Raw genomic sequence first — 12,411 nt, 5'->3', positions numbered from 1 at the left:
CTTATTAAGCATTCGTTATGCTTACTAGTTACTTTTCCTTTTCTATGTAGATTGTTGATTTACAGAACCTATTAATCGAATCAGCTTGAAGACCACACTATCCTACCATCTATTCGGTATTCTTTTGATCACTTTAGACTCGGTTATGTGGTGCATACATAGGTGTTGCCATATTACCTTAAAAATATTAGTTTGGTTTGAAACTTTGGTAATGCTTGATTTTGTGCAAACTAATGTCAAGTTTTGTAAATTTTTGATTTGGTAATTTGTGTGATATTCTATATGGCATTTTTATTTGCATCATTAAGCTTGATATGGCATAGTTAAATGTTGGTTTCGAATGGTTTAAAAGCGTGATTGTGTAAGTGATGTCTGAATATGTTGAATTGGTATAAAATGGTGCCAAATTGAGGCATATTGGATTGATTGATTTTGGAAATAGTTAAATGAATGCTACTAAATGTCCTTTGGTTGGTTTTGTGTAGGTACAAAGGTGCAATTAGGCACCAAATGAGTTAATGTGGTTAATGGCTTGATATAGGTACCAAAAGGCCTAATTTATGCCAAAAATAGAGTCTATGTTGTGACTTCAAACAATGGTCATCGCAATGAGACCTGGACTCTGGGTCACGACATGATAAAGAACCCTCATTGTCACAATGAGGCAAGTCAGTATGTCACATCGCGACGAGAAAACCCCTCACATCTCGAAATCATTTAGAAATTGTTGCAAATTGGTCTTAGTTCTATTTCTAGTCAATTCTAGAGCATGCATAGGATTGTATAAGATCCGAGAAAGGGTTTATATGGTGAATATGAACTGAATTGGTTATGATTGTATGATTTATCTTTAATTTGAATGTTATTTTTCCATAGTTTCTCTGGTAATGACTGTAGTATCTTGTAACTTGGACCTGACGATCGAGTTAGGCGAGGGGTGTTACAAGTAGGTTAGAATCACAAGGCAATCTGTCATCCTAAACAAGATCAAACTCAAGACAAAATATGAGTGTAATGACTTTATGAAGTGGAACAGTCTTGGAACCCCTTATTGGCACAAGTCATAGGCATGACGTTGGGAAAGAAAAGTGAAAAAAAAACAAACTAGTGGACAAGATAGAATCAGAAGCCCAAAAAATAATCACAATATCACCTCATTTTCATGGAAGACTGGTGAAAAATAGAAAAGAAAGAGATGAGAATGAGATCCTCGAAAATTTCAAGAAAATTGAGGTAAATATACCCCCACTAGATGCTTTTAAGAAAATTCATCATTATGCAAAATTCCTTAAGGAATTATGCACTAGTAAGAGGAAACTAGTTGGACATGAAAATGTAAACATGGGGGAAAATGTTTTCACTATTCTTCAAAAGAAAATTCCAACAAAATGTAAGGACCAAGGTATGTTTGTTATTCCATACAAAAAAGCTAATGCAAGCATAAAAAAGGTTGTGTGTGATTTAGACATTTCCATTAATGTTAAGCTAGTATTTATTTATAATTCACTTAATGCATGTTCATTGAAAGAAATAGGTTTCGTGATTTAATTGGTAGACAGGTTAGTGGTTTACCTGGAGGGATTTTGGGAAAACATTTTAGTTAAAGTTAATGAATTAATTTTTCTTGCAAACTTCTATATCATGGACATGAAGGACAATAACTCGACAAGTTCTTTCAACCTCTTGCTCAGGAGACCTTTCTTTAGTATTTCTAGTACAAAAATCAATGTCCGAAATGGCACTCCCACTTTGGAATTCGACAGTGACATTGTTAAATTTAATGTTTATGAAGTTGTGTAATCCTAGTGAAGTGTTTAAATTTTTTAGTGTCAATGTTATTAATCCCTTAACTCAAGAAATAAATGATTTGCATGATACTAATGAGTTGAAATGGTACTTTGTAGGAGCATCAATAAGAAAGCCAAGAACCAACGTAAGGAACTTTTGACGATTGAGGAACCATCAAGAAAATTGTCAGCAAGATAGAGGCACTGAAGCCTTTCAAACTCAAGAGTGGAAGGTGTAACACCCGTAACTTTTTTCCATCACCGGATTAGGGTTACAAAATATTACCGTAAAATTCAGAAAAATCAATCATAGATAGCATCAAGTTTACCATAATAATTAACAAATTTCATAAATAATTCAAATTAGAGAAAAACATGCATTTATGAATATTAAATCAAGCTTACGGGGCCTTAAAAATAGTTTTAGGAACAATTGAGAACAAATTCGAAACAAAGTAGAATATTTGGGGAAAATATGAAAATTTTGAAAACAAGGGTCATATGGCCATGTGTCCAGACCGTGTGACTGGGCCCAGACCGTGTGGCTTAAGACATGGTCGTGTGTCTATCCTACACGCCTGTGTGTGTGGGTTGTGTAACTCACTGACTTGGGTCACACGGCCATGTCGCAAGTCGTGTGCTAGCCCATGTGAACCCTATACCCAACTCACTAGGGGCACACGCCTGTGTGGGTTTGCTCGTGTGTGACACACAACCATATGACAGCCCGTGCCCCAAGCTGTGTGTGCCCAAAAATGACCCAAAACATGCCATTTTCACACCCAATTCTTAGGTACCTAAACCAACTTACTAACACATGATCACAAGGCCTCAAAACACATTTAAGAATAACCAAAACATGCTAAATTAATCAACCAAAGATCTAACTAGTAAGTCATCAAGGACACTTTAACTCAATCAATTAAAATTTTGTTACCTATTAGACTTCCAAGCTATAAACACTTGACGTCAACTAGCATACATCAAGATAACCAAGCTTACCAATTGACTCAGACAACTACATCCACTTGTGTCTAAGTTGGGAACATGCATACATATATCAAGGAGTTATAAAACACCTTAAGATCAAAAGCATAACGAGATATACAACATAAGCAATTATGCCTCTTTACAAACATGACTTAGATCCTCCTATTACATGCCATATAAGCCAAGTTGTATTCAAAATCTACCAAAAAGGATCCTCAGATAGTGTGATTCTTCGAGTTGATCCGATAGCCTAATTATCCAAAAAAACGTAATCTACAAGGAAATAAGACAAATAATACAAGTAAAATTTTGTAAAGCTTAGTAAGTTCAAGGTTAAAACGATAAATTTTACCGAATAACAAAATAAATCAAATAACAAGGTTACTAAACAAAGGTCTTGTCAACCATAATTCACAACAGGTGAGTAATACTCGAACAATAAAGTAAATCAACTTTCGACATTTCAATAACATTTGTTTATCAAAAACACATTTCCGATAAATGATATATGGATATGAGTACAGGGCTAACCATCCGGAACACACTAACTGCTCATAAGAGCTAATCCAATCGATAACACACTCCGGCACTAAGTGCCTAGCCCGTAGGCTAATGTCTGCCCCTGGTAACACACAAGAAATCACTGTAATACAACACGATAGTCCTCAAAAATGCAGGACCTCAATATATTCAATGAACAAGAGATATACAGGAATCATTATCACTTCTCAAACCAATCCTGTATCACACGCAAAATAACCTATTAGCATGCCAATCATACTCTATCCTACGTTCACCCAGCTCAGAATATTTCATCAGTACACAATTCTATAATGATTCATTAGCTCCATTCTCAATTACAAGCATTAATACATTATTCAATACTCGAAAAATAAATTCATATGACATATATTTAAATTTTATTACAATTAAACCGAACGAACTTACCAGACTAAACTGCAGCAATAACGAAGGTACAAGGACTATTCCATATTTTTCTCTTTTCCTCGATTTTCAACTCGTTCTTGATCTAGAATAATAATTTCATTCAATTAACTAATTCCAACATAAAAAATCAACTCATTTTATGCTATTGAGTTCTTTTAGACATTTTTAGAAAATTACTCCCAGTATTTTACTTTTTTGCAATTTAGTCTTTAAGTCCAAAACTCGCAATTTAACCAATTTCAACTAAAACCCAACACAGCTAAATTATTTAGGACCTCACTTCAGTCCTTATTTACTGTTAATTCACAACCAGTACAAATAATTTTACTATTTTCACATTTTAGTCCTTAAACATTAAAATTACTAAAAACTACTTTACAAAATAGTTCTTTTAAACAACCAAGCTTAATAATCTATCAAAAAACTTCAAAAACATAATAAACACATCAATGGAAAAATCTACAACATTTAAAAATTTTGCAAATTAATCATCGGGTTAGCTAGATCAAGCTAATACGAGCTCAAAAACAAAAAAATTACTAAAAACGAACAAGGTTTGCTTACCTAATCATAAAGCCAAGTCTTAGTCAAATGTGTTTCTTCCTCCTCTAGGGTTTCGGTTGTAAAAGATGAAAGAAGATGATATGAAATTTTTTTAACATGTTTTGTTTAAAACCGTTTATTTACCTAATTACAAATTTACCATTTTAATATACATTTAATATTCACTAATTTTAAACCCATTATCGTCCACTAAAATAGTGATGGTTTATTTTCTATTCAAGTCCCTTAATTAATCTTTCTATAGCTATTTGATAACTTTAATTAATAGAAATCAACTTTCTCAACTTTTACGATTTAGTCCTTTTTACTTAATTAAGTATCCAAATGATAAAATTTCCTAACCAAATTTTAATACAACCCTAATGACCTCTTAAATATTAAATAATCATTTACGGACTAACATGTCGAATTTTTGGTCTCGAAACCACTATTTTCAAAAACACTGAAAAACAAGCTATTAGAGAATGAAATACATATTAGAAATTCGATTTCAACAGAATGATGGGCCATGTTGAGCCAATGATATTAAACAAAGGTGCTTTTTATGAGACAACCTAGTTTTATTTTATTTTCTTGTTTGATTTAGTAATTTGATTTTTGTTTATGTTTGTTTGTGGTTCTAGTTATTTCTAATTTATTTTATTTTTTTACTTGAATAGAATTGGACTCTTGTGGCCACTTACATCACAGCCCTATTGTCTTGCACATTCAGGGAAGTTCTCTCAACACTATGTCATTTATTGAAATACATTGAGGACAATGAATGAATTAAGTGGGAGGTAGTTGAATTGAATTAAAATTTGATATATGACCATTGCATGTGGTAAAATGTGTTGGTCTCTTGCTTGTCTTTATGTATGACTTGTATTTCTCATCCTTGTATGCTATTTTCATTCGATAAAGTTCAATGACTACTTCGTCAATTCTTTAAAGCATTTAAACACTAGGAAAATTTTGATTCCATTACTTGATTCTGATGAGAAAACACTTAGGTTAGCATAATTATTTGAGATAAAATTGTGTGTGAAATTGAGTACTCCATGATGTTAATTTTTGCTAAACTGGTCAATACACTTTATTTGCATGAATTCATTGCCATAAATAGTCTTTTGTTTCATCTTGTGTTCGAAATTTGTTTGAAAAATTGGAAAAAAAAATTAAAAAAGATTTGAAAAAAATAATAACTAATACTCCATTAATTGTTTAGTTTATGAGTAAAGTCTTGGAATTGTGACTGATTAAGTAACCAAGGTCAGGTGCTTGGGTTGTCATATATATTTACGTCAAAAGATCAAGTGACATTTTAGGCTATGCACTTGCTCTGTTAATCTTAACAAGTAGAGCTAGTAACCATCAAAAGATGTGATTGATTGAGTAATCGACGACAGGTGTTTGGGTTGTCATCTATCTTCACGTCAAAAGATCGAGCGGCGTTCTAAGCTATTCACTTACTCTACTAATCTTAACAAATATGAGTAAAGCTAGTAGTCATTTAGAGATATGACCGATTGAGCAACTGGTGTGTGGTTCTTGGGTTGTCATCCTTCTTTGTGTAAAAAGATTTAATGAAACTCTAGACTTCATTTCCTCGTTTAAAAAAAACACAAGAAATTGAACAAATGGTTGTTTATGGTTGTGAATTTTTGAAAAGTTTGGTATCTTGGCAATTTAGCATGAATCAATATTGTGGAGTCTAATCATAAAATAATTTGATAATCGTGTGCTTAATTAAATTGTGAATCGACATGTTTGCCTGAGGAAGATGTGTAGGATTGGAATTTTACTAATGTCTATTTATTTGATTGAATTGAGGTTATGATGATTGAATTGACTTGAATGATTGTGGTATACTTAGATTGATAAATGCATGAAATGCTTGAGGGCAAACATTGATTAAGTGGGGGGAATTGCTACTTATATGGCAACCAATGCTGAATATTCTAAAACTAGTGTAGCTTTTCTTTCGAAGAACAAAACTATCAATAAAAGGTTAGATTCCATTGAGATTGCATCCACAACATCTAAGCCATAGTTTTAGTTCTTCAGTTCTAGTTGTCTTCTTTTACACGCAGAAATGGGTCCCAACGTCCAGCGTTCAAGTTTATGAATTAAGGGAAATTACTGCTTTTTGACAATGGGGTTCTCATTGACATATGAAGCCATTGTCCAGGCAATAGGGAATTTTAATGCTGGCAAATGCATCGGGACCAATCGTTTTGGGTCCACTTACAAGACTGAAATAGCTTTAGGGACCCTAGTTGCAGTGAAGAGGCTTACTGTTGAAAGGTTCCAAGGTGTTACAACGGTTTCATGTCGAGGTAAAGACCCTAGAAACGATTAGGCACCCTAATCTCGTAACTCTAATAAGGTTCCATGCCAGTGAAACAGAGATGTTTCTTGTTTATAATTATTTGTCAGGCAGTAATTTATAAAATTTTACCAAGGAAAGGTCCACAGGAGCGGTAAATTGGAAGATTGTTCACAAGATTGCTCTGGATGTAGCCCATGCACTTGCATATCTACATGAGCAATGCACTCCAAAGGTTCTACACCGAGATGTCAAGCCAAGTAACATATTTTGGACAATGGTTTTAATGCTTCTCTCTCTGACTTCGGGTTGTCAAGGCTTTTAGGTACCTCTTAAACCCATGCAACAACGGGGGTAGCTGGCACAATTGGTAATGTTGCACCAGAGTATGCCACGACCTGTCGTGTATCTGAGAAGGCTGATGTCCATAGCTAAGGCATTGTATTGCTTGAGTTGAAATCAAATAAGAAAGTTTTGGATCCTCCTGCGATAGGGTCTGGCAAAAGATGTGTTCACGACAAGGTTATGGGAAACAGGTCCGCATGACCACCTTGTACAACTTTTGCACTTGATCATCACATGGCCTCTCAACTAGGCCAATTATGTGGCAAGCTGTCCGAAGGTTGAAACGATTTCAACCTTCATCAAGATAAAATATAGTTTCTAGGTGTTTAACAGAACTTGTAATTTGTACACTCATAGCTATAATTTCTATTGGAACATTTTTGCTTTGCTGAAAACAATGAAAGTCCCTTGTACAATGGGTTGATCTGTAACATGTTTGTAGCCAGCTATGTGTTGACTGCTTTGTTGCTAAGTTACAAATTTCGGGGTTCGTCTTTGTCTCACTAATTTTTGCCTCTGTAGGGATATTTGACCCATCCTTGCTGTATTGCACCATTTCATGGAAAATGAAGATGCATTATAATGAATTATCCAAAGAAGTAAACTTATTGTTTCTTCCTTCTAAATCAATCTCAGAACATGTGGTTTTACTTCAAGGATGATGTAAATATATCATCATAGATAATGGACGACTTTTTATATTACCTGAATTTCATTTTTCTTTAGGTATCGAATATACAATCCTAGTAATATACAAAAAAACCTTGAAGAAATTAAATATAAATACACCCATATTTATTAAAAACATGATTAAGTTTTAACGCGATTATTTACAGAGGCAATACGTTGAAGAGCTGAAAGTGAATACAAAAAGAGAAGCACAAAGACAAAAAAATAACCATCTGCATGTTTCTTGCCATGGGAGCAAGAAACATGTAATCCAAACAGAGGCATTACAAAGTCTGTCCAATGAGACATCAACAGGAGTAAATTGAACATTGCAAACTTAGCAAAGGAAAACAGCTGTTTCACCCTATTTTTTGGGGATGCAATGAACACATTACAAAAAGGAAGAAGAGGAAGGGTTTACAACTAGCCACTCACATTATCCTCACTTCCTCTCCCTTCCAATGCTTATATAGAATGCCATCTACTCTTTTTCCATTAGGACCTCCTTTTGTAACCAGAGCCTCCCGCTTCCCCATAACTGCTTGCTCCTGCAATGAATGAGATCATAGCAACATGAAAACCGGCTACTCCCTGTATGGGTGAGAAAAAGGGGTTGAATGACCATTCTTTCTTCCTTAACCAAAGGCTCATGAAGTCTCAACAATAATGCCCAACAGCAGCAAGCTATGAACATTGAAGCACTCAAGTTCAGCACTTATGGGTTAAAATTAATATCCTACTTCAAGTAGCCAAAGATCAATCAAACAGGCTAACCAATATTTGCACATGCAGTTGTTGCATATATTTTATTTGGGTTATTCAAATGCAGTGCGGATGTTCCAAGGGGACTGAATAAGCTGTGCCTGTAATATAGTTTTTAACAGTTGATTTTCTATTCCATAGGACAGCAAGAGTTATCTGAAAAAAGAAGTCGTGATGTTGAGGACTTGAGCATGTCCATAATTTGTTAACAAGAAAAGTCAATTATTAACAAATTAAAATTTATAATATTATTAAAAGATAAACATACAATTATTGGGTGTGAATTCAAGGAACCAGAAAGGATAGTTTCTACATTTTTCTAGTTAGTAATGCAATGTGCCTAGCTGGATTCAACTCTATGAGTTCCATTGGAAAGACATGTTCTTGCAATTATGCTACATGCATGATGACATTTAGTCGTTGTCTAGAGGCCCCAAAGGAAGCTTAAAGCTCAGATTGATTACTTTCTGTGGAATCGCGGACATATAAACTTACACACTCTTGTTATGTACCATGTACCCAAGAGTTTTAAAGGTAAAAGATGAAAGGTGCATTATATGTTTAAGTTGTTAACAAAGCCGGCTAGAAGAAGTAATAATTTTCATCTTCAATCTTAGTAGTTCTACACAATACTTTCCTGTACCTAAAATATAACAAGAAAGAAAAGTACAATAACACACATCCAGCACAGGTTAGTCTCAAACATCCTAACTCATAAATATATCAAAATTTATATAATACACAAATAATTAATACTATTAACAGAAGACCAATGTACTTATTATAAGACCTACTCAAAATGAATAGATTCTGCGACTGGAGGAGAGTTGATTATGTGACCTCTCAAGGTGTCAAGTCTCAAACACCAATCAAGGTTTCAATTGTAACTTCTCCTCCTTAAATGGTTGCGTCGATGCATCAGACAAACTCGGTAACCTTGAAACACTGCCCTTGCCTTTCCTTGCATTAGGCCCTATCTCTTCTATCATGTATTTCCACCCATCAATAGGTCTCCTCCGGCTAAATATGTGAGTCTTAATAAAACTAGCTATCTGTATAATTTCAGATAACCAAAAGCAGCTTCAATGTTAGAGTTCAATAGACCAAAGTACCCATGACAAGAAGGTCGTAAATAACAACACCACAAACACACACACACCTGGAATTTACAGTAAGCAATTCGGCGATCAAATTCTTGGAGGAGAATATCTTCTTCTCTCTGTGACATCTCCCACACGTTTCCATCAGGAGCTTTTGATGTTGTTTCCCAACCATCAGGCTTAGTTTTTAACTCAGAAGAGCTTGGAACTCTTGAATTCTCCAAGTCAGCATTGGTAGAGTCAAAAATCCTTCGCAATATACATTATATGTTAAACCCCACAAGTACAATAATAAATTGCTGGTAGAACCTAAAGATGTTGTTAGCTATGATATGAAGACAAGTTTCAATATGGAAAATAACAGAAACCAAAAACCCTTCCAAAATATCACATTAAACCAACATAGCAAGGAAAAAAAGTGTATAAAAGAAAAGACATACTCAGAGCAGCTATCAAGCAATCTATCAATATCATCAGCAGAATCTCCCAATTTAGCTTCTTCCAATTTGTCAATCTCCTTCATCCACAACCCAGCATGGATTCTCTGCTTCTTCAACCTATAATCCTTCTTTATGTTCTCCAAACTATACAATCCACCACCCTCTCCTTTCCCCTCCTTTTCTGCTTCCTCTTTCTGCTTCTGCTTAGGTGACTTTCGTCTCTCATTCCAATTCTCATTCATGTCTTCAACAAATGCCTTGGTTTCAGCATCGACGTCCGATGAAAGCGCCATTTTTGTCGATTCTTCATTAGAAGGGAAGTTAACATCAGCTTCCCAAGGAGCTCTGTTCTTGGGAGAAATGTCATCAGGGAGCCAAGCTGTTTCCCAGGCATCGTTCCAAGAGTCATCTTTGCCATTTTGAGGAGGTTTAGTGGAGAGAGTTTTGAAAAGGGTAGTCAGATTCAAGTGGGGTTTACCAATTTTCGAGTGAATTGTGTACATCACTGGCTTTGTGATGGATTTGGCAATCCGATTAAAGGAATACATCATTTTAGGGTTTACGCCAAGCAAGTTTATAGCTGTAAAGAAATAGAAGTTAAAGATGTAGAGAAACAGAAGCAAGCTATGATATTTTTACTAAAATCAATTGTGAACGAGAACAAGAATCAGGGCGTCAATGCAAAGCTAGTGCCATTCAATAAAAACATAAACTTACTACTAATTATGAAAGATCACTCTTCTTCCTCTGAATCTCCTACCAAATTGGTTACTACAGAACACCGAAACTGCAAACATAAAGCTCTGATCAAATGCAAAATTTCCAAGACAGAAGAAGCAAGGAAAAACTAAAAACTCTCCAAATTATACTAAAGCCAAAACATTAATAAAGAAATATTACTACAGGGAATGACATGAAGCCACGTTTGTTTATTTTTTTCTTCAAAATTTCAATGATTAATTGTATATGGTCTGATTATATAGTTTTAACTATATACATGCCTTCAATTAGAGGTAAAATTATGAAAAACCACAAGCCACTGTCAATACTGCTGAGACATTCAAACTGATATAAATTAAAGCCAAACTCCGATCAAGAAATGAGTATATAGAAAACAATCGAAGATTCTTCAAATATGAAAAAAAAAATTATAATCAAAATCAAGAGGAAAAATACTGGAAAAACAATATAAAATCTCGAAGAAAATGAAGCGAAGAAAATTTTCATAAAGAAAATGAATATGACCACCTTCTGTTGAAAGCCCGCCGAGAAACCAGAGGACAGTAGAATAGAATAGCTAACCTGGAAAAGTAGGGTTCTTCACTGTTTTAGATTTTCTTTTCTTTTCCTTTTTTTTTTTTAAAATTATGTAGTGAAAGTATAGTAGAAGTCTGCATTTTTAGTGCCACTAATATTTTAGATTTTCTTCATTTCTATCATGGTCTTTAAATTTGTGATTTTGATAAAGTCAAAACTCTAAATTTAATAAATTTATTATTTTATAAACTTCATTCATGATCATGTTAATAATATTTTTAATTTATTATTTTATAAGCTTTATTTATGATCTTGTTAATAATATTTTTAATTTGTTATTTTTATAAATTTCATTTATCATCGTGTTAATAATATTTTCAATAAAAATTTAAATTTTTCCTATGAACCCTAACAAGTAAAAAGGAAATGTAAAAACAAAAAAAATTCCTATAAGCCTTTATCAAATCATTATCTTTTACATTGTCAACTTGAATAATTTCACCCATATCTAAGTATAAAATTTATTACAAAATTTATCTTTATCTAATTTGTTGAGGTAACTTTTTCTAACTTGAATTTTAGATTTTTTTGTAATAATTTAAAACTTTTTAGATACATATATTTTTTCAATTTATAATTTATTATATTTTAAAAATTTATATATTTTATATATTTTCTTTTAAATTTTAAAATATTTTTATAAAAACTTATTATAACATCATCAATGCCACATGTCATGACCTAAGAGTGTCATATGTCCTATATTTGACACCGTTACAAAAAAAAGGTATCAAAACTATTGATGGAATGAAAATTCGAGTACCAACTTAGGAGGAAAAAAAAACCATAAATACCAACTTAGGAGAATGTGTCAAGTTTTGGGGCTAAGTGCATATTTGAACCTTATAATTATAATTAAATATTAACACCTAGAATATTATTTATATAAATAATTTTATATTTTGTACTTTTTCATAATATGTAACTTATATTTAATTATACGTGTTTGAGGATCAAATTGATAGAATTTCTAAATATGGAGGGTTAAATTTATTGAATCATTTAGAATTAGGATTAACTGATAAAATGTATAAGTATTGAGGACTAAATTTGTTATTATATCAGTTAGAAAAAGGGCACATTATCACTTTCATTAACCATTTAGCAGAAGTTGACCAAAATAGAAATGATCTAAAACATAAGTGACCAAAATAGAAATGATCTAAAACGTTAGTGGCAAA

At 33.2% G+C, this 12,411-nt stretch overlaps 1 protein-coding gene and 1 pseudogene across 5 annotated transcripts; one reads left to right on the top strand and one right to left on the bottom strand.

Moving 5' to 3' along the window:
- Positions 1-1,341: 1,341 nt before the first annotated feature.
- LOC108481437 (probable LRR receptor-like serine/threonine-protein kinase RPK1) lies at positions 1,342-7,250 on the top strand (annotated as a pseudogene).
- A 470-nt stretch (positions 7,251-7,720) lies between these two features.
- LOC108480462 (protein GAMETE CELL DEFECTIVE 1, mitochondrial) lies at positions 7,721-11,368 on the bottom strand. 5 transcript variants are annotated; one of them, XR_001870620.2, is made up of 6 exons: positions 11,162-11,368; positions 10,631-10,700; positions 9,914-10,493; positions 9,533-9,722; positions 9,168-9,425; positions 7,721-8,202 (listed from the first exon to the last, which is right to left on the bottom strand). XR_001870620.2 is itself a non-coding variant. In XM_017783475.2 (5 exons), exons 3-5 carry the CDS (start codon positions 10,462-10,464, stop codon positions 9,243-9,245), a joined length of 924 nt encoding a protein of 307 aa, XP_017638964.1. In that variant the 5' UTR covers positions 10,465-10,493; positions 10,631-10,700; positions 11,162-11,367; the 3' UTR covers positions 7,721-9,242. The 5 variants fall into 5 exon arrangements, 3 of the variants coding, with proteins under 3 accessions (XP_017638964.1, XP_017638965.1, XP_017638966.1); XR_001870619.2 differs by having other exon boundaries at positions 7,721-8,159; XM_017783475.2 differs by having other exon boundaries at positions 7,721-9,425; positions 11,162-11,367.
- Positions 11,369-12,411: the final 1,043 nt, after the last annotated feature.

The sequence above is a fragment of the Gossypium arboreum genome, chromosome 3, assembly GCF_025698485.1.
Source record: "Gossypium arboreum isolate Shixiya-1 chromosome 3, ASM2569848v2, whole genome shotgun sequence".
NCBI lineage: Eukaryota > Viridiplantae > Streptophyta > Magnoliopsida > Malvales > Malvaceae > Gossypium > Gossypium arboreum.
This window is presented reverse-complemented; position numbering and strand designations above follow the sequence as displayed.

Bases quoted from the DNA above. Each gene is read 5' to 3' on its own strand.
- LOC108480462 (XM_017783475.2), bottom strand. From the start codon at position 10,464: ATGATGTATTCCTTTAATCGGATTGCCAAATCCATCACAAAGCCAGTG. The intron at 9,723-9,913 runs GTATGTCTTTTC...TATATTGCGAAG, and splicing joins TTGCTTGATAGCTGCTCTGA to GATTTTTGACTCTACCAATG. The intron at 9,426-9,532 runs GTGTGTGTGTGT...GAAATTATACAG, and splicing joins TTGCTTACTGTAAATTCCAG to ATAGCTAGTTTTATTAAGAC.